This window comes from Polistes fuscatus, unplaced genomic scaffold (assembly GCF_010416935.1).
Source record: "Polistes fuscatus isolate 324 unplaced genomic scaffold, CU_Pfus_HIC Scaffold5, whole genome shotgun sequence".
NCBI lineage: Eukaryota > Metazoa > Arthropoda > Insecta > Hymenoptera > Vespidae > Polistes > Polistes fuscatus.
Genome location: NW_025113129.1, coordinates 8738831 through 8762027, shown reverse-complemented (window position 1 = coordinate 8762027; position 23197 = coordinate 8738831). Strand labels below are relative to the sequence as shown.

Genomic DNA, 23197 nt, shown 5'->3' with positions numbered 1-23197 from the left:
GTAGTGATGCCGTGAATTTAACGGCATTTACATTGTGCAGTTAGAAAGTGGCGTTCGTAGTTCCAGTTGGTTGTGAGGTCAAAGGTTTTAGATTAAGAAATAAAAATGTCAGAAGACGGAGTGGATATGGATATTGATAATCAAAGCGAAGACGGAGAAATTAAAAAAAGTCCATCGAAAGATATGGATGATTTCAGGTAATAAAAATCTTAAACAAGAGAGTGAGGTTATGTTGCTTGCCTTATAGTCTTGCATGCTTACATTAGATATATCACATGAGTATTACGTTTTACTTTGTTAAGCATGCTTTTAAAAAAAATATATGTATATGTATATATACATATACAAGAACATTTCATGATTTTTGGCTTTTTTTAGCATACACAAAAATGGTAATGTTTAATTAATTAAAATTAATGGAATTCGTTAATATTAACTACATATTAATTATTACTTTGGTGCAAAAGTGTTGCGAACAGTCTGCATTGTTTTTTAGAAAATTTATTATACATTTTGTATTTTTGGATGCAGTCGTGTAATTTTATTTGAAAAACTAGAAACTTAAATTATTTATTTTATTTTAAATGATATTATTTATATGAAAAATATGATCGTGCCATATTAGATTATTTTATGAACATTTATGTAACGATAAGTAAGATATCGAACGAAATCACGTATATACATTATTTTCTTAATTAATAACAACAACAAAATATATATACTACAAATTTTTTCGTATTTTTGATATCTTATTACTAGTTGATACTGTAAGTTCAAAGTTTATCCGATGGCGTTACTGCAGTTTAGTTTGAGTAATCAATCGGTAAAGACGCGCGTAATACATGCAATTAATAAAAGTGCATTATATTTCTATGAAAAAGAGGAATTTAATTATGTTTTATCATTTGTGATAAAATTTAGGCGAATTTCTTGTATATTTCTGAGATATTAATGTTTTTAATAAGTTATGTATGTTCCTTGATAAGGATGACCAAAAAGTGTGTTAAGTGAAAACGTATTACATTATATATGTATGTATGTAAGTACTTACATACATAATGCCGAGGAATGCTCATGCTACCGAGATTTTATAGGTACTGCATTTCGAGATATCAAATTTACATAAAATATAGTTAATATAGCTAATTTAATTGTTACTTAAAATATTCTATTTTTTTTTGTTTATAATTTATACTATTTCTATCTCATTGTCAATGTTCATATAACATATTCATTAAAATTAATTTTTTATTAATTATATTAAAGTTTAAACATTTAACAAATAATTAATATGTATTAACGTATTAAAATAAAATAAATGTTTTCAGTTTTTCAGAAGAAGATGGCGGAGATACAGCTGATTCCTTGGATATAAAACCACCCCAGGCTGTAATCCGACATAGAAAATCAGGATCTTCTCATAGAAGAGAGAAACACAATGAAAGAAGAGATCGTCGTGAGGATAAGGAACGTAAATCACGTCACCATGACCGTGGCGAAGACAGACATAGAGATAAACATAGACACCGTAGACATGGTATGGACCCATTGGAGAGATCAGAAAGATCAGAAGGTTCTAAAAGAGAAAGAGAAAGAATGGAACGATTAGAGAGAATGGAGAGTCATTCTAGGGATAGGGAATCAAGGCATGAACGAAAGGAACGTTCTACGGGTGATAGAGTATTAGAAGATTTAAGAGAAAGGTAAATATCTTTTTGTTTTTAATTTATACATTTTATGTCTCATATATCTCATTGTTTTTACATAATAAATATTTCATCTTATTTTGTTTAATTAAAAGATTATTGGATAAGAGAAGAGAAAGAAGAGAAGATCCTCGAGAATTACGTGAATATAAGATTGAATCACGACGTGAAATACGTTTGGATGATCCTCGTGAAATTCGTGATTCTCGAGATCGCAGAGAGGTACGAATAGAAGAAATACGTGAACGTCGTGATATGCGAACTATCGATGATGGAAGTGGTAGTAGTCGTCGTGATATTCGAATGGAAGAACGTAGACAAATTCGTGTTTTAGAAGAGCAATATTCTGAAACCGATTTGATGGAAAGAACTGAGAGGAGTGAGAAGCGGCACAAGAGATCTCATAAACATGATAGATTCCGTGACAGAGAAAGAGAAAAAGTTGAACGAGAGAAAGAACATAGAGAGAAACAGTTACGAGAGGCTATGGAAATTGTTAGTACAGAAGAAGTAGACGAAATGGAGATCAATGAAATTCAAATTCATCCGAAAGAACCAAAAGAAATGACCGAGCAAGAGCTTAGAAAAGAAAGGTGATTAAAAAAACTTTTATTATAATTTCTTTCTTTTATTTTTTTCTTACGATATTAATAAGTTACTTATAATGTTTCAGATTATTAGAAGCTGACAGAGAAATGGCTAGAAGAAAGGAAGTATCCCGTCTAGAATTAGAAGCTAGACGATTGAAACGAGGTGAAAAACGACCGTTAAGTCCTGAAACTGATCAAGATCCATCTATTGTTGAATTATCAGACGAAAGCCCTAGTCCAACACAATCCGATGAAGGTCGTTCTAAATCAGTCGAGTAAGTTTATATTATAAATGTGAAACATATTATATCAAGAATTACACAAATAATTTGGCTGTTTGATTTATTTATTTTATTTTATTTATATTTTTTCCAGATCAAGACATTCTTCAGATGGGCAAAGAAGTATACATGAGAGATCATCAGACAGACATTCTTCTGATTCTTCGGATTCTAGTAGCGAAGAGGAAGACGATTCAAACGAATCAAATAAAGGTTCTAATGGTGATTCTAACGATGGATCTGATTATAATAATCCAAGTCCATTGTCTGTAGAACGGTTAGCAAAATCTGATCATTCAGATGGAGATTCACCTGGTCATGTTGATCCGAATGGTACCATCAAAAATACAGAAGAACAAGAGGAAGAAGAGGAAAAGAAAAATGAGGAACCTGAATTACCTCCATATTTACCAGCCATTCAAGGTTTCATATATATTTATTATTTTATTTTTAAAAAACAAAGTAATAATTTCATGTTACATGTCATGTAAAAAAAAATTATTTTTAGGTTGTAGAAGCGTTGAAGAATTTCAATGCTTAAATCGTATAGAGGAAGGTACTTATGGTGTTGTATACAGAGCTCGCGACAAACGAACGGAGGAAATCGTTGCATTGAAAAGATTAAAAATGGAAAAAGAAAAGGAAGGATTTCCTATTACTAGTTTAAGGGAAATTAATACTTTATTGAAAGCACAACATCCTAATATTGTAACTGTACGAGAAATAGTTGTTGGTAGTAACATGGATAAAATATTTATAGTTATGGATTATGTGGAGCATGATTTAAAATCATTGATAGAGACGATAAAGCAGAAGAAACAAGCTTTCATTCCCGGTAAGATTTGATTTATTTTTTAAAAATATGTTTTTATATAGATAAGTATGACAAATAAAATTTGTGTTGTTTCAGGTGAGGTAAAGTGTCTTATGCAACAATTATTACGTGCTGTAGCTCACTTGCATGATAATTGGATTCTTCATCGTGATTTAAAAACATCAAATTTATTACTAAGTCATCGAGGTGTTTTAAAAGTTGGCGATTTTGGTTTAGCTCGTGAATATGGATCTCCGTTGCGACAATATACACCAGTTGTAGTTACACTTTGGTACAGAGCACCAGAATTATTGTTAGGTGGCAACGAGTATAGCACACCTATTGATATGTGGTCCGTAGGGTATGTAGCACATTAATCTTTATATAATTAAATATTAATAAATAAACATTATCAATAAAGCGTGAAAAGTTTAATTATATTAAAATATTTTTTTCAGATGTATTTTTGCAGAATTATTAAGAATGGAAGCACTCTTTCCAGGAAAATCAGAAATTGATCAATTGAACAGAATATTTAAAGAATTAGGTACACCGAGTGATCGTATTTGGCCAGGATACAGTAAATTACCAATGGTTCAAAAAATTCCATTCGCTCACTATCCTGTTAATAATTTAAGACAAAGATTTAGTTTATCTCTTTCGGATTTAGGCGTTGAATTATTGAACAAGTAATTAACAATATACTTTTCTTTCTAAATAAAATAATAGCATCCATACATGCTTGTAATCATTTATCTTAATTATTGAATAATATTTTGCAGATTCTTGACATATGATCCACAACAAAGGATAACTGCCGATGATGCCTTGAAACATTCATACTTTACGGAAGCACCTTTACCAATCGCTCCAGAAATGTTTCCTACCTGGCCTGCCAAATCCGAATTAGGACAAAGAACGGCCAATGCATCTCCTAAACCACCTAGTGGTGGAAAAGAATACAAGCAGTTGGGAGACGGCGACGATGCTGATCTAAGTAATTCAGGTTTTCATATGGGATTGATGGATGGTGGAAGACACCCCCCTGTTGGAGGTGGTTTTCACTTAAAGTTTTAGCAATTGTAACAAATTCTTTGTTAATACGAAAATAAATACATATATATTTATATATATATAAATAAATTCACCTGTGTGATATATCAAAATATAATTTATAAAAAAAGACACTGGATTTTTGTGAATTTTATAAATGATTAACTATTGTATAATTGAATGATCTATAAAGTTATTTAAACTAACTCGTATTATTAACCATTTATTGTGCAGAGTCTTTCACGCAATGGACAATATTGAGTTTACATACATTCATGGTCAATAATTGAAAATTATTATTTTTATATAAATGCTCAATAACACAGCGCTGTTTATATGCATTTAAGGCTTATGTTTATTATAAGATGACTTTCATTTGTAATATATAATTATAAAAAGCGTTATTGTATATATTTTTTAATTAATTCTTTATTTAATGTAGTCTTATATGACATTAATTACATAAGTAAAATATGTAAAGTATAACATGAAGTTTCTCATATTTTTACTAACCTTTATCGATCATCAGCTTTATGGAAAACGTGATTGACATCCGATAAGGGCTAGATTAAGAAGATCCTAGTATAGGTTTGTTTATGATCACAGAAATAGCTATAGTATATTTATGATAAAGAAATTGCTTTGTTTGAATTATTCTCATCCTAATTAGAAGACATTCTTTCAATAGTATATTTTTCAAAGGAAGAAATGGAAATATAATAAAATTAATAGACATGTAAAAACAAACAATATAAAATTTAACAAAATCTAAAATTATTTTTTCGTCATTCATTTATTTACTTTTTTTGATCTATTTGCATATAATTTAATTACATAATAGAAATAAAATAGACAAGAATTAGCTGTTTTTACATCTTCGATTTTCATTGTGTGTTAAACAATAACAAAGCACTCTTTATAATCGCAATAACTTATCAATAGCTAGTACATATTTTTGTAAGTAATTATTTATGTCATAAATATTTCATTTTCCAGCATTGTTCATATTTTTCGGAAGACCAAGTAAAGTATTGATAATCTCGGAATTACGTTTTGGATAGCAAAGACGAGGTGACGTCATTAACAGTCTAGCAAGTTGTAATTCATTGTCCTAAAAGAAAATAAATTTGAAATGTTAAGTAATCGAAAACATATACATTTTATAGTTCATTTCTATTCATTCATAGATTATATTCAGAAACTGTTCCTTAATAATTTCAATTCAGTCTACATAAAACTGATACCACGCTATCATAAACAATTATTAGACAATATGAAGTAATTAATTAATTTAAATATAGAAAGAAAATTTACCAATCCTCTTCCATAAGGAAGATTCATCGAATAAATGTTTCTCTCTCCATCATCTATGGTGGCAAACACCTGAGAGATAATTGCAACCACCAGTGTGAAGATATATAAGAACTTCATTCTGATTTTGATTTAGATCCTTCTACTGAAAAAAGCGAGAATTTATACATCCACACAAACAAGAGAAACAAAGATTCTTTATTTCAAATTTTTACTTTTTTGTTTAAACACTATATTTATGCGAATTACAACAAATTTAATTAGAAATCCAGATAATTTCAAACGCATCAAATTTGCTTATGTTAGTTAAATGCGACTTAAAATGTTATTATATTTTTAATGTTACATTAATATATATTAATTTATAAGCCAGAAAATGAATAAGAATATTAAAACTGATCCTTACCCTTTGTTACGTTTGTAGAAATTTCGAATTTCTATCACTAACTCCAAGTATATTGTCGAAGGAATAAGAAGGCAATGTTATCGGTCCTCGGAAAAGACGCTTCTTTTATACCAAACTGATTAGTTCAAGGGACATTGAATTTTCTGTTTGTGACAGCCGTTTGCTTTCTGTTGCAGACAAGTTTCCTGTTTCTGAAAGACGAATACATTTTTTTATGTAAACGCTTTATAGAGTTTCTAATTTATTTTTTTCGTGTACAAGAAAATTAAATAATCCCATAAAAATAGATTTACTTTTCCGATGAAGTATTAATCAAATTAATTTATTTAATAATCTAATACAGATGTACAATTTCTTAGTTGATAGAAAAATGAGATATGTATAAAAAGATAAAAAAAAATAACAAAAATCTGTTAATGTTTAGATTTTTATCAATATTCTAATTCTATTAATAGTTTGTAGGTAACTACCATACATTTATAACATTTAATTTTATTAATTAATTAACGAAAACGATTAATGACCTAAATTTATATTTTTACGAGTGTATTAAAATCTTTTAATGACGGTATTTCCTTTTCAATTACTCATTAGTTTTCATTAGTAATACACGTATGTTTCATGGAGAAACATATAGACAGGAGATGCATGATTGATGAGTAAGCAGAAGATAGAGACCCTTTGTGTTCCATGTCAACGTTCTTCTTTTCTAAAGAAGATATACTCTGAAGCATATCCAAAAAACAAAACATAAAATGAAAAATAAAATAGAAAAAAAAACACAAAAAATATTAGAAGAATTCATTCGCCATTAGAGAACCCGCATGTGATATAGAAAACCCGAAACGAGAATTGCGGGCCCGGGTCACTAACCCACCAACCAGAAAAGTTGCTTAGTTCGATATACTGTCCTTGAACCGTTCTTAAAACCTTCCAAAATGGAAGTGGAAGATATGATATGATCACAGGAAGGATTAGATCTTTGCCAAGTCGAAATGTCGCGAATGTATTTCATCAATACTCTTTTGTTAGATTTCGTTCTGAAATTTTGGAAATATTTTTTTTTTCTATTTTTTTTGTCATTTCGTAAGAACGAACGAATATGGTGAAAACTATTTCTCCAAGAATTATGGATACCATTCATTACAGAGAATTTTCTAATGAATCGATTTTTCAAACATCCCGTAACATATTGTAACATATCGATCTTCTAATTTATTTTTTCTTTTTTTTCCTTCTTTGTTCCCTTTCATTTTTTTATCTTTTCATCTACATATCATTAGACAAAAGTGAAGAAATACTTTTTAAAAAAAATCGAAGTGCTTAGTTTACAAGAGAATAGAAAAACAGAAAGATTTTTTATATGTCAAATCTATTGCCGAAATCTCTAAGCCATTATACAATAAAATGATTTAAATTATTTATTAGTATTCGTCCTTGTATTAATAGCATTCTCTTGTTCTCGTGTTTAAAAAAATTGAAAGATAATCTTTGGACACATAGTATACTAAAATAAGTTAATGGACCGTATTACTAATGTTTCATAATAAGATGCGACACCACAAAAAGCAAAGTGGATTTTAGTAACGGAGGTCACTGATCTCGATGCATATTAATTCGTGATCCACACATCGTTACACACATATAGTTTTGTAACTCTTTTAAATAGGAATGAAGTAGACTCACCGACCATGAATAATAAATTTATTTTAACATTTTTTTCCAGAAAATGTTAATTACGAATTTTATTTTATAACAAATATGTGCGCACTCATTGTTATTACAAATTTATTTATAATTTATTGTTGTAAATATATTTGTTTTTTGTTGTTTAAGTATTGTCATACTTGTTTGACTTTTAATAGATTTGAATAATTAACTGTTTTATTTGACTTAAAAAAAAAGAAAAACACAATAAGAATAATTCGCAAGGAATCTAATACGGATTCGTCTGAGGTAAATCTGACAGTGTTTTCAACGGTATATAAAACGAGAAGATAACAGGACCATTTCAACAGCCCCTCGTGCATTCTCACGCTATTAATAATCTTATGCAGTTTTCTGGTTTCGGTGAAAATTGACTCTGGTTTGTTTGGCTGCGTGCTGCAAGTTCAAGGGGATTCGTTGACATTCTTTCAAACATTTTATTTTTTTTACAAAGAGAGACTCGTTATTACCTGGACCGAATGAAATTTATTACCTTTCTTAGTTTGTATTAGGTCGAAAAAAATTAAAAGAGAAAAAATTCTCTACACATTTGCAAGCGAATAACAACCGAACAACGATTTGTTGATGAAAAAAAAAGGGAGAAAATCAGTGGTAACTTTAATCCTCATCCCACAATTTACCTATAACTTTTAATATTTAATAAAATTTTATTTAACATATTTGTTTCTAATATAATAAATTTAATAAATTTTCAGGTAACTATAAAAGAAGAAAATAAAAACTGAAATATCAAGAAGAGAACTTATTCCACACCACGAAACACAATCCAGTTCTCCTAAAAATCCTTTCAAAAATTTAAGAATCAGATAAGGAAGAATGATTCGTCAACCACTAATTCTCTCCTTTCAACCCCAAGATATTAAATTACAAGAGTTATAGTCTTTTTCATTGTTTATCCTGTCATTGATCAACTTCATCATGATATCCTCATCGTACTCTCATCAGTTTCAGATGTTTTCCCAACACACCCTCTAAACAACATATTTGTTGAATGGATCTAATATTCCATAAGAGAAGTCCCGTGGTAGTCATTTCTTCGAAGCGAGGCAGCACCTCCAAGTCAAACAAGCAAATTCCAAATGGAGTTCTCGCACCCCTTTGGGCTTGCGAGGAAGTAGCTTGGTGTCGTTGCCTCGCACCAATGGTCTCTGACTCTACACGATCACGTTCCCGTGGTCAAGGACACAGCAAAGAAGCAATGGACAGAAAGAAAGAGAAAGAGAGAGCAAGGGAGAACAAGAAAGAGAGAGCATGAAGAGAGCAAGAGAAAGAGAACATGAGAGAAGGGTGCGGGTTGAGGGGCTATCGATGCCGTAGGTATATATGGTCGTTCTCTCGCGTTCGGAATACCAGATTCGTACGTCCAGATTAGTCCTCTCCATCGAGGTCTCTGTATTGTGTATACCTTTTAAAATTCATCGCAAACAACTCTAACAACGGACATCGAAGAAGAAGAAGAGGAAGAGACCGATCACTTTCAGTGATTCTTTTGATAAGTGCTGTCGAACCGACGCGTGCCAACTACCGTCGGGTAGATTCGAACCATTTCAGTCTTAACATTCTAAGGGTTGATCGGCAGGATCAACGAAGCTGAGCAGACCGACGTTTACCGGAGAGTGACTTTTCAAAGTCAGACTCCTGTATGTAATTTTATATAAATTTGATATTTTTGAAAGAATATATTTAAAACAGTATTTCAATTGCTTTTTTTTATATAATATATAATTTGAAATCTAAGAATTCATTTTGATATCTAATCACACGTACTACCTTTTTACCTGTGTCTAACAATCAAATGCTATTTAGGCTAAGTACATAATGTTATCGTATTAACAGGTTCTATTGATTAGATTTTTCTTTTATTGGTGATCGTAATATGTCTATGTTCTTTTTTAATGTATCATTTTTTGTTAATTTTTTTTATCAATGCATCATTCATAACGATTACTTGAAATTTTTGCATGCTATTTTCGTTTCTTTCCTCTTTATCTTTCTATTCTTCTTCTTCCCTTTTAAATGAATATTTAATGTTTATTATTAAACTGTTAGCATTGAGGTAAATGTTAATTTCCATACAAGGAATCTTGACATTGATAGAATGAAAGAAAAGATGCGACTTGCATTATGCCAGAATTCTTATTCGCGCATACGGCCTTGCATTAACTTCGTACAATAGGTCGGTAAGAGATTTACTTATACTTGAAAGCCTATCGTGACGAGCAAATAAATTTCGTTCTTTTTAAGTTTAAAAAAATAAAAGAAAAGAAAAAGAAATAAAAAATAACTCGGAATCACATTTTTGTCAACATACGTACGATGTTTCACGAAACTTTATTATGTAAGAGAAATATTCTTTATCGATCGTAACGAAGGAAGAAAAGAAAAAAAAGTCAGAATTTTAAGTATGCCATCTAATCGGATTATCAATTTAAGCTGCATTAATAATAATATTCATAAATATTCATGACCGTGAAATCAGAACAACGTTATAATTAATTGGATTATACAGTTATCCTGGATAACATGGTGAAATAAATAAGCGATCATAAATTTCAAGCTTAAATCATCGATCAAACTTCGTATAACAATCATAAAGCAAGTAAGGAGAGATCTGATTTCCGATCTTAACCGGTCATTGTGCTCAACTTATTCGTGGTAGTGATATCAGTCAATGTAATTACCATGGTCGTTCCTCATCAAGGTCAATGAAAGAAGATACTATATTTTATATTCCAAATACATAATCGTGATACATACACCAAAGATACAATGAATCACAGTGATGAATAAGACTGTACGAATTTGATTACCTCGTCTTTCATCACGATTGCTTATTTATAAACATTAAAAGGAAAGAGACAGGATTTATGAATTATTTTAGATCATTTATTATTTATAACGTTTATATGTTAATTGTCTGAATTAGTATATTTTCCAATAACCACTTACAACCCCTGTCCGTTTACTTTATATTAATCCCAATGATAAATAAAAAAAATACGACAAACAGGGTAGAAGAAGTTGTAAACAAAACTTTTTCGTGGCCTTAGATCGAACCCGATCACCGGTTTCCCATTACTAGAGGGATCTTTTCTTTATTTCGTACTTGTTTTCTCGTATCTCGAAAGGAAGACAGGTTTGGCTGGCATCGGGAATGCACGCATCCACGCTTATAACTAGCTTTTTCCATGCCTGTTATTTTTCAATTCGCACTTATTTTCTGCTCGCTTAACTGGTTATACTACCATTTGATGAAGTTTTCAATACAAATCGATCGAAATAAAGAAGATCAATTTCAGGATACGATATGCTGATCGGAATCGTTTTATTGCTGATCGGCTTCTCTTACGCGGGACCATTAAACGATGCACCAGCGCGAGAAATTTTACCACCACTACCATGGAAATCTTCAGTTACTCAAGACAATTCTAAATTCGTGAATGAACTTGGATTTCAACGTAGTGCTGTTGAAAGCCCACCAAGATCATCGTTCATCGAATTTGATCGTCTTCGAGACCCAATCAAAGAAAATGCTGAATTTGGATCAAAAAGAATTCCACTTCGCGACGCTGTCGAAGCTTTACCTTCGAGTACTCTTAAACTTTGTAGAGGTCCAAAAAACGAAGGCTGTTCGGAAAGTTCAGCAAGGTTCGATTGCTAAATTTAAATTTACTATTTTTTTAATAAGACGATTTTTGTTTTCATCGTAAATTTTATTCCAGAATCGTGGATGAAAGAGTACCTCTTAGGGATGCTGTTGAACATCGAGAGGCACCCTTCTTTGGGGGTATAGAACACGAATCTATTTGGATCGAACCACTTGCACCACCTACTTTAGGTAAATCTCAACGAATTGTCGATCCTAAAGTTGTTTGCCGTTTTGATTCTAGAGCAACTTATAGAATGGAACCTTTCTCTTTATTATCTGGATCTTTACCGGATTACAAATGTACTCACTTGATATATGCCGAGGCTAATTTGGGTAAATAAAAACATCAATAATAAAATGCGAATGACAAAGATGGAATTTTCATTTTTTATATATTGAACTTTAATTTTTTAATGTAGATTCAGATTTCAAAGTGGTACCTTGGAATTATGAATACGACGAAATTAAAGGTAAATCGACATAAATCTTCACAAAAAACATTAGAAAAAATTGTTAGATCCTCTAAGTTAAGTCCTTAAGTTATTAATTATTATTTATTTGACAGGTGGTTACAAGACGGCTGTAAATCTTCGTTCGAGAGATCCAGCATTACGTATTCTGATTTCGATCATGTTACCCAGCGAAATATTTAAGTCCAGTAAATTGAACGAAGCTGATTACGAGAAAATTTCTCAATCAATACTGAGTTTCATTAATCAACGTGATTTTGATGGTGTTCTTATAAACTGGCAAATGGAAGACACCTGGCAAAGAAATGCTATGACAGATCTAAAGATTTTTTCTAAAATTCTTAAAAAACATTTAGCTGATGAAGGATTGACCTTAGCTATTGCTCTCCGTGCTGAAGATCGTGTTCATCGAGAGACCATTTCGAATTTTGATTTAGTCATACTGAAAGCTTGGCGAGAGGATCTTCATTTAAGAAAAGAAAAATATGCTCTTCATCCTGCGCCACTTAAATTCGTAATTCATGCTGTTGAAAAATGGTTTGAACGTGCTGGCATGGAACAAGCATCAAAAACTGTATTAGGCTTGCCAATGTTCGGTGATGGATATACACTTAAATTTGGAAACTTCACTGATGCTGGTGCTCCAATTTTAGGGCCTGGATTACCTGGTCCATATACTGGAACACGTAATGGAAGACTTGCTTATTATGAGATTTGTGAACGATTAGAAGAAGGTTCATGGATATCTGGAAGAGATGAGGATGGTCCATATGTGAAACGTGGAGATCAATGGATCGGATACGATGATCCTATTTCGTTGAAATTAAAAGCAGCTTATGTTAAATCTAGTGGACTTGCTGGTATTTCTTTGTGGTCTCTAGATTTGGATGATTTTCAGGTGATTACGATTACCCTAGATAGAAATAAATTTAATATAAAATCACATTAAAACATATTTTTTTATATTACATAAATTACACAGGGTATTTGTGGTAATCCATGGCCAATGTTGAATACCGCAACGAATGCATTAGGACTTTATGAAAGCACATACATCAAAAAATGTTCTAAAGAAAGCCTCTTCCCTGACCCAGACAACTGTTCTGGATTTTACTCCTGCGTTAAAGGTACCGATTAATTCATTCGATGATAAAACTAATTATCTGACAATTTTATTTTATCATTTATAAGGTAAAATGTATCACGGTTATTGTGGTTCTAAACGGCTGTTCGATCCTGTAAAAGGACGTTGCATTAAAACCGATCCAAAGATTTGTAAACCTGGATATTCTGATACAATTGTTTTACACGAAGCGGAATATCTCGTTAATGATAATGAAATGAAAAAGGATAATTATGTAGAAAAGTTGTCAGAAAAAGGTCCACGTGTCGTTTGTTACGTCACTTCGTGGGCTATTTATCGAAAATCAGATGGAAAATTTATACCAGAACGTTTGGACTCTAGTTTATGTACGGACATTATTTATGCATTCGCCAGTTTGAATCCAGAGACTTTGTTGATACAGGCTTTTGATCCTTGGGCTGATTTAGACAATGGTCAGTCCTATCTTTAATTTTTTTACATAAATTATTATGCAACCAAATAACAGTTTTCTAATAATTTTTGCTTTTTTTTTTTAGGTTTATATGAACGGGTAACATCAATTAAAGGAACCAGAGTCCTATTGGCTCTAGGTGGTTGGACCGACAGTTCTGGTGATAAATATTCTAGATTAATAAGCAGTGGTGTATCTCGTAGAAAATTCATCTCAGCTACGATCAATTTCTTGAAGAAACACAACTTCGATGGTTTATCACTCGAATGGAATTATCCGAAATGTTGGCAGAGCGATTGCAGGAAAGGTCCTGATTCTGACAAACCTAATTTTACGAAACTCCTTCAAGAATTAAGAAAGGAATTCGACAAGCAAACACCTAGACTCACGTTAGCAGTAGCTTTGTCAGGATACAAAGAAGTTATTGATCAAGCTTATGAAGTTGCAGAAATTGTACGTGAAGTTGATTTTGCTTCAGTAATGACGTATGATTATCATGGTGCTTGGGAATCTAAAACTGGTCATTTGGCACCTTTATATGAAACAAATAACGATGGTCGACGTTATTACAACGTTGTAAGAAAATGTTTATTTAGATTTGATAAATTATTATTAAATTAAATTCCGATAGGTATAGGGTTCAAATATATTTGCAGAATTTTACAATGGAATATCTTGTGCGCCTTGGAGCGGATAAATCAAAACTATTATTAGGTATACCATTCTATGGTCAAGCTTATCATCTCTCAGATCCTCATCGAACGGAACTTGGTGATCCTGCAACAGGTCCTGGTTTACCTGGAGAATTTACTAAGCAACCAGGAATGTTAGCTTATTACGAAATATGTGATAGAATAAAAAAGCAAGATTGGACTGTAGGATCAGGTAGAAGTCAATATTCAGATTTGATTAATCGTCTTTATTATCATATTTTGTGTTTCTCTATTACTTCAATTATTTCAGGACCAAGTGCTTATGCTTTTCACAAAGACCAATGGGTAGGCTATGAAAATCGGAAGAGCGTATTCCGAAAGGGTGAATATATAATACAAAACAATTATGGAGGAGCATCAATATGGACTGTCGATTTGGACGATTTCTTAAATCGTTGCTGCGTGGAAAATTTTCCTCTTCTTAAAGCTGTAAATCGTGCATTAGGTCAGCGATAAAATCATTTGTTAAAACTGTTATTTTTTATTAAAGAAGAAAGGCTTCTTCATTTTTTCAATACTAGGTCGTTCTCGTACACCAGTACCAAACGAAATGAAAGAAAATTGTCAACGACCGGAAGAACCTGTGACATCGCCAGAACCAACGATGACAACTCATAGCGATGCTGTCGAGGATGGACCAGTTTCAACGAAACCAATGTCAACATTAACGACTAAAGTTACTTCATGGCCAACGTGGACAGAAAAACCAAGTACAACGACACAATCCAGTTGGACTCAGAAACCAACATCAACGCTAACGACTAAAGTTACTTCATGGCCAACGTGGACAGAAAAACCAAGTACAACGACACAATCCAGTTGGACTCAGAAACCAACATCAACGCTAACGACTAAAGGTACTACATGGCCAACGTGGACTGAAAAACCAAGTACAACGACTCAATCCAGTTGGACTCAGAAAACTACCATGTCATCGAGTAATCACCACCATCACCATCATGAAACATCCACAATACGCACGTCAACAGTAACATGGTAGAATTGATTAAGATTTAACAAGAGTTTTTATAATTGTTTATTTTATTATTCTGCATTATTTATGTCTTCAGGGCTCCAAGTTATTTACCACCCGCTACTACTGCCTCCAGTACAACAGAAAATATACCAATACCCCCAGTATCCTGCATCGAAGGTCAATATACTTTTGATCCTGTTGATTGCGGTAGTTATTATCGATGTGTTCTTAAAGAGTTAAAACGGGAACGCTGCGCGCCTGGATTACACTGGGACAAGTCACGCAATATATGCGACTGGCCATCTATTTCGAAATGTCAAACTGATATTAGTAAGTCTTTTATTTTCATAATCCTTATCACATACTTAAAATAATAGCACTTTGGTTACATGATAAATGGAGGTCATCAACACCTAGCTTATCATCATTCGAAAAACATGATTGGTAGCTTTCTAAACTAAATTGTAAATCCATTATTATCAATCTTCTCTCTACTAACATGAAATGACGCAACCTTTCAATGGACCATCCATTCGCAGGATCTCTCTCATCCGTCTACATATGCTAGCACATTTCACAAACCTGTTTGCATGTCAGAGCGAGTAAACATGTTCACTACCTATTCATTTGTATACTAATGTTACAATCATAGCAAACCTCAAGCAAAGAACATCGTGGTGTCTCGTCCTTAGTATTTTCTGCTCATTCGGTTTGTCACTGGGTTTCACATCTCTTATAGTTTTATCAAGTTTTTTTCATCTATTTATAACTTCGAAAAATAATGAAGATCTATTTTGACTTTGCATGTATCTTTTTCATCTTATTTTCGACAAATATGTCGCTACCCTATATGATCTTCCAAGATGGTATTAATTCTAAATTAAAAATTATTGAATAATATTGTATAGTTAATTTATCTATCGTAATCATTTATTCAGGCACCACGTCAACGCAAAGTCCAACGAAAAAAACAACCATTTCTTCAACGCAAAAACCAACATCAACGACCTCATCAACATGGACTATTTCCAGTACACATCGTTCGAGCACAACTAAAAAACCTGTCGTTGTCGTGATGTCAACAGAAAAACCGATGAAGGAATGCGAACATGGACAATATTACGCCTATCCCAATTCTTGTATAAACTTTTTAGTCTGTGTTAATGGGAATCTGGTGTCTCAACAATGCGGTCCAGGACTGAACTGGAACAAAGAAAAGAATATGTGCGATTGGGCATATAAGAACCCATGCAATGAGAAACCAATGAAGAATGCTTTACTCGTCACAAAGGATACAACTTCAAAGGTGGATTATACAACGTTGATCTAGACTTTTTTTAAGCATCTAATAAACTTAACATCAATTATAACCATTATATTTAATTCTAATTACAGAACTGTATCTCTGGAAGTTATGGTCACGTACCTGGTGATTGTGAAAGTTATGTAGCTTGTTTATGGGGCCGCCAAGAAATCTTCCATTGTGCTCCAGGATTGCATTTCAATAAACATAATAGTATTTGTGATTGGCCATCGAGAGCTAATTGTCAAGAGAATGTTGACGATAAGGAAGATAAAACTGAAAAACCTAGCACAAAACCTCCTCTCCAAAATGGATCCCCTACAATGGTAATTACTGAGAGGCCTACAGTGACTACTACTCAAAAAACTACAACTCAGAGTACAACTCAATCTACAACTTTATCTCCTGTTGAAATAGATCCCGATAAGGTTTCACCTCTTTCTGGACATTTTAAGGTAACTTTCGTAATTCATCTTTTTAATCTTCTTATAATTTATTACAAATAAAAAATATATTAATTTTTTTGTATGATGTTTTTGTTCATTCTAATATAGGTTGTTTGCTATTTCACAAACTGGGCATGGTATCGCAGAGGTGTAGGACGGTATTTACCTGAACACATAGATCATACTCTCTGTACTCATATTGTTTATGGTTTCGCTGTGTTGGATTATTCTGAATTGATTATTAAAGCTCATGATTCTTGGGCCGACTATGATAATCGTAAGTCCGCAAATATCTTTTACACAAATATAATATAATAAATACTATTGTTGAATTAATTGCAATTTATTTATTGTGTTTTCTTCAGGATTTTACGAACGTGTTGTAGCTTATAAGAAACGTGGTTTGAAAGTATTGTTGGCTTTGGGAGGGTGGAATGATTCTGCTGGTGATAAATATAGTCGTTTGGTAAATAATCCTGCGGCTAGACAAAAGTTTATTAATCATGCTATTAAGTTTATCGAAAAATACGGTTTTGATGGACTTGATCTGGATTGGGAATATCCAGTATGCTGGCAGGTATGTCATAATTAAATCAACAATAATAAACTTTTATATAATGAATAAATGTAATTAATTATTTAGGTGGATTGTAAAAAAGGGCCAGACTCTGATAAAGAAAGTTTCGCGGCATTAGTTAAAGAATTAAGTACTAGTCTGAAACAGAAAGGATTATTATTAACAGCTGCTGTCTCTCCGAGTAAAAAAGTGATCGACAAAGGATACGACGTACCTACCTTAGCAAAATATTTGGATTGGATTGCAGTTATGACATATGATTATCATGGACAGTGGGATAAGAAGACTGGACACGTTGCTCCTATGTATGCTCATCCAGATGATGAATTTTATTACTTCAATGCAAATTATTCGATAAATTACTGGATCGCTAAAGGTGCACCTCCTAGAAGTATAGTCATGGGTAAGAATCTTTATTAACAGATATAATATATATTTAAATATTAAACTTTTTGTATACAATTGACATTCAAATTTATTATTCATTAATTAGGAATGCCATTGTATGGACAATCTTTTACAATAAATGATCCAAAAGCTGGAGTTGGTTTGAATGCGCCAGCAAGTGCTGGTAATGCTGGTGAATTCACAAGGGCAGCAGGATTTTTAGCGTATTATGAAATCTGTAATCGAATTCGCAATCATGGTTGGACCGTTGTACAAGATCCTGAAAAGAGAATGGGACCATATGCTTATAAAGGAAGTCAATGGGTTAGCTTCGATGATGCTGATTCGATTAGACGGAAAGCTCAATTTGTCAGGAACATGAATCTTGGGGGAGGAATGGTCTGGGCACTAGATCTTGATGATTTTAGAGGACGATGTGGAGAAGGACCTCATCCACTTATGCACACCCTACAACAGGTCCTTTCTGAACCACCAAATCAACATGACGAACGTACGCGTATTTTTATATTATTTTAATTTTATTATTTGATGGTATTACATTTCTCATTATGCTTTTATTGTGGCGTTTATATAGCAATTAAGCCACCAAGTGTTGGAAGTGATCTGGAATGGAAGATGCCTGTCGCTTCAGACATTACTTCAACAGCTATGCCTACAACATTGATGGAACCAGAGCATACCACTTCAGTAATAAAACCTGATGATTCCAAAGGATTTAAAGTTGTTTGTTATTTCACCAATTGGGCATGGTACAGACAAGAAGGTGGAAAATTTGTTCCGGAAGATATCGACGGTGATCTATGCACACACATCATTTACGGTTTTGCTGTACTTGATGGTTCCAGTTTAACGATAAAAACTCATGATAGTTGGGCCGATATAGATAACAGTAAGTATTTGTTGTATTCAAATTTTGGAGCTTGAAAAAAAAATATATATTTTTCTTTATTTTGTAATAATTTATTTTTTTTATTACAGAATTTTATGAAAGGGTAGTCGCTTATAAGTCAAAAGGTATCAAAGTGTTGTTAGCAATTGGAGGATGGAATGATTCGGCAGGTGATAAATACAGTCGTCTAGTAAATTCAGCTAGCGCTAGGCAAAGATTTATATCACATGTTTTACAATTCCTTGAAAAATATGGTTTCGAAGGACTCGATTTGGATTGGGAGTATCCCGTTTGTTGGCAGGTACTTTCTTGCATAAATACATTTATGTATTTTTTAACTAATTTAATAAATGATTGCGTTCTAACGAAATGATGTTTATTTGTTACATTCTTTAGGTCGATTGTAACAAGGGTCCAAAATCTGATAAAGAAAGTTTCGCTCTTTTAGTACAACATTTAAGTAAAGTATTTAAACCGAAGGGTCTACTATTATCTGCAGCTGTTTCACCAAGTAAACGAGTTGTCGATGCTGGCTATGACGTAATTTCTTTAGCTAAATATTTAGACTGGATATCCGTCATGACGTACGATTACCATGGCCAATGGGACAAGAAAACTGGACATGTAGCTCCCCTGTATGCACTTCCTAGTGATTGGGAGCGTACTTTTAATGCCGTATGTTTTCTACTTTTTACAAATATCTAATTATTACTTCAAATTTGTGTTAATGTATAAAAATTTAAAGAATTTTTATTTAAAGAATTTTTCAGTTCATTATTGGCTAGAACAGGGTGTACCACCGAAAAAATTAGTAATGGGTGCACCTATGTATGGTCAATCCTTTTCCTTGGCGCAAAGTACTCAACGAGGATTAAATGCACCGACATATGGCGGTGGAGAAGCAGGTGAAGCTACGAGAGCAAGAGGTTTCTTGTCTTATTACGAAGTAAGTACAATCCATTTGTTTCTATACATTATCTCAATCTTGAAAATATATAATTTTTTTTTATCTTCCTAGATTTGTGAGAGAACATTAAAGAAAGGTTGGTCGGTAGTTCAAGACAGTCAGAGACGTATCGGACCATATGCTTATAAAGGGGATCAGTGGGTTAGCTTTGACGATGCGAAACAAATTAGGAAAAAAGCAGAATTAATAAAAAAACTTGGTCTTGGAGGAGGAATGATCTGGGCACTAGATTTAGACGATTTTAAGAACAGATGTGGCTGTGAACCTAGTCCTTTATTAAGGACAATGAACAGAGTTTTGAGAAATTATCCTGAAGGACCACTTTGTCCAATATCATCAGGTTTGTGCTTCTTCTTGTTTTTTTATTATAAAATACAATAATAATAATGTAGAGACGATATATTGTATTTCTTATTAATGCAGAAACCACTTCCATTGATATTGATGAAACGGAAAGCACTGGATCGCCAACAACCGAATCCACATCTACATCTTGGCCTACCTATTTGCCACCTGCAACAACAACAACAACAACAACAACAGCAGCGTCAACAACATCAACAACTACTACTACTACAGAATCAATAATATCATCGGAAGAAAATGATACTGTTGAAATAATAGCTGGTCCACCTCCAGCAGGTATCACACCTTTAGGTGATTGTGGTGATAAATTGTTTATTCCACATAAAAATGACTGTTCTAAGTATTATCTCTGCAATTTCGGCAAACTTTCTGAACGTTCTTGCCCTAATGGACTTTACTGGAACGAAAATAGATGCGATTGGCCGGAAAATAGTAAATGTAAAAGGGAACTTAGACAACGTCAGGTACACATAAACTTATTCATTACAAATCATATATAACACTACAAAATCATCATGTAATCAATTAATGTACATATTACATCAGATTTCAATTTCTAATAGTTACATAATCATCTCATGCACATTTCTTTTCCAGACAAGTGACGCATCTATGGCTTTATCCCTTAGCGAGAACAACTCGAAGAAAATCGTTTGTTACATAACAAGTTGGGCTCAGAAAAGACAAAGTGAAGGAAGATTTATAACACAGGATTTAAATTTAGATCTCTGCACACACGTCGTCTACGGTTTCGCGATATTAGACGAGGAAAGTTTAACGATAAAGATGCCGGATTCTTGGGACAAGGAAGATGAAAAGTTCTTGAGAGATATGATATTGTTGAACGCTCAATCTTCGAACCCTGTTAAGATATTGATTGCCTTGGGTGGCTGGAAAGATTCTTATGGGGACAAATATAGTAGAATGGCTAGTGATTCGGCTAGCAGAATAAAGTTTGTCGATAGTATCATTAAATTTATAAATAAATATAAATTCGACGGTCTTGATCTCATTTGGGAATATCCAGTTTGTTGGCAGGTAAATAAATAAATATGAATAATAATTCCTAAGTCAGATTGAACCAAAAGAAAAAAGCTATGAATGTATAAAATAAATTACAGATAAATTGTAACAATGGACCTAAAAGCGACAAGTTAGCCTACATCAGTCTTCTTCGGGATCTTAGAACGGCATTGAAAATTCGTCGATTACTTTTCTCAACTGCAGTTTCATCAAGTAAAAAAGTAATCGATATTGCTTACCAAGTTCCAATACTTTCCGAATATGTTGATTGGATCGATGTTATGACTTATGACTATCATGGTTATTGGGAAGGGCAAACTGGTCATGTGGCACCATTATATCATTGTTCGGCTGACGAAGATCAATATATGAATGTAAAATCTAGCTTGAAATACTGGATTGAGAAGGGTGCACCTTCAGAAAAACTTATGTTAGGTATTCCGGCATACGGACAATCATTTACTTTGGCCGAAAACGCTATACCATTAACAGCAAAGAATTCCAATTTCGTTCCTTCGAAATCTTCTGGACCTGGAAAACCTGGAAAATTCTCGAAAGTTCCAGGATTTCTTTCTTATTACGAAGTAAGTATTAAATTGTACAAAATTGAATTTACATTGTAAGCTCATTTTTATTGAGATTCCTCGATAATGATCCATAGTATTGATAAGATAATACTTGCTATTAATCCTATAGGCAATACTAATATTAACTTATTTTTGTCATAATATTGATTTGTAAAAAATAACTTTGATGTCCTATAATACACACCTTTTTGTGATCGTAGATATGTGACAACGTAAAAAATGCTAGATGGAACGTAACCAAAGACCCGAAACGTTGTTTTGGTTCATATGCAACAAAAGATGATCAGTGGGTCAGTTATGATGATATATCAAATATATTTAAAAAGGTATAACAACACAACGTATTTGTATAAATGTTAACATTCACGTAAAAGTGCTGAAATTTATTTTATTGTCTTTTTTTAACAGGCTGACCTTATAAGAGAATTAAATCTTGGGGGTGGATCGATATGGTCACTTGATTTAGACGATTTTTCTGGTTATTGTGGTTGTGGAAAATATCCTCTATTGACTGCACTGAACCGTGGACTTATTCAAGAGAAACTACAAATGACGGATTGTACATAAAAGATTAAAAAGAATCTTGCGCATAGCAAACATTTCTACGATCAAATTGAAATTCATTGTTTGCTAAATATAACGTATGTAAAATACAACAGCAGTAGTAACCGTGGTATAGAACATTATTCATCTTTCTTTGTCTTTTGTTTTTTCTTATTCAAATTGCACATTCATAATGAGAAAAATATTCTATTATGAATTATAAGAGGTGAACAAATTGACAAATTTTTCCAAGCGACACATTCTAAAATTTTATTTTTTCATTCATTAATTCATTCATTAATTTTCTTGTTCATTCTTTCGTCATTTAAATAATTCATTAATTCATTCAATGTCCTTGTCTTTCAATTGCGTCGCTTGAGAAAACTTTGACATTAATAATAAAACAACAAAATTGTATGTAGCCTTCATAATATCTTCTTTCAAAAGATATCAATGTATTTGTGATATACCGATATGTAAAGAGTAATTATAATATTATGTGCTTCACTAATGCAACAATTTACAACCATTGTGTCATATTAGTTAAAATACGTGAGGTTTGTTCAATAATGTCCGAACAACAGCAAATATTCATCTATTTAGTATATACTTTTACTCGAATGAAAAATGTCGGAGTTCCTGCATGAATAAACGAAAGTAATAAATACTTTTGCATGTATACAATACAAATATTACCTATAATAAAAATATATACAAATATATTGTTTTTTATTTACAATATTGTAAGGATTGTATATTTAAAAAAATATATAAAATACACAATATTAACAATATTGTAAATAATAAAAATTATTTGGATATTGTGTTACAT

General features: G+C 32.3%; 2 protein-coding genes across 3 annotated transcripts; both read left to right on the top strand.

Moving 5' to 3' along the window:
* Window positions 1-4: 4 nt before the first annotated feature.
* LOC122522179 (cyclin-dependent kinase 11B) lies at window positions 5-4653 on the top strand. 2 transcript variants are annotated; one of them, XM_043643011.1, is made up of 9 exons: window positions 5-197; window positions 1332-1706; window positions 1805-2302; window positions 2383-2574; window positions 2675-3003; window positions 3089-3415; window positions 3491-3755; window positions 3853-4083; window positions 4177-4653. In XM_043643011.1, exons 1-9 carry the CDS (start codon window positions 106-108, stop codon window positions 4469-4471), a joined length of 2604 nt encoding a protein of 867 aa, XP_043498946.1. In that variant the 5' UTR covers window positions 5-105; the 3' UTR covers window positions 4472-4653. The 2 variants fall into 2 exon arrangements, with proteins under 2 accessions (XP_043498946.1, XP_043498947.1); XM_043643012.1 differs by lacking the exon at window positions 5-197 and adding an exon at window positions 796-1097.
* Window positions 4654-9251: 4598 nt separating this feature from the next.
* LOC122522178 (probable chitinase 10) lies at window positions 9252-23032 on the top strand. The gene is made up of 28 exons (XM_043643010.1): window positions 9252-9532; window positions 11192-11540; window positions 11615-11874; window positions 11961-12011; window positions 12107-12909; window positions 12994-13138; window positions 13203-13568; window positions 13653-14143; window positions 14224-14452; window positions 14531-14725; window positions 14802-15276; window positions 15351-15586; window positions 16195-16562; window positions 16652-17014; window positions 17114-17282; window positions 17371-17582; window positions 17649-17985; window positions 18076-18480; window positions 18565-18879; window positions 18969-19180; window positions 19276-19554; window positions 19640-19825; window positions 19898-20186; window positions 20270-20676; window positions 20810-21250; window positions 21334-21819; window positions 22023-22148; window positions 22231-23032. The coding sequence occupies exons 2-28, from the start codon at window positions 11200-11202 to the stop codon at window positions 22387-22389; spliced, it is 8346 nt and encodes a 2781-aa protein (XP_043498945.1). The 5' UTR covers window positions 9252-9532; window positions 11192-11199; the 3' UTR covers window positions 22390-23032.
* The last annotated feature ends 165 nt before the right edge of the window (window positions 23033-23197 follow it).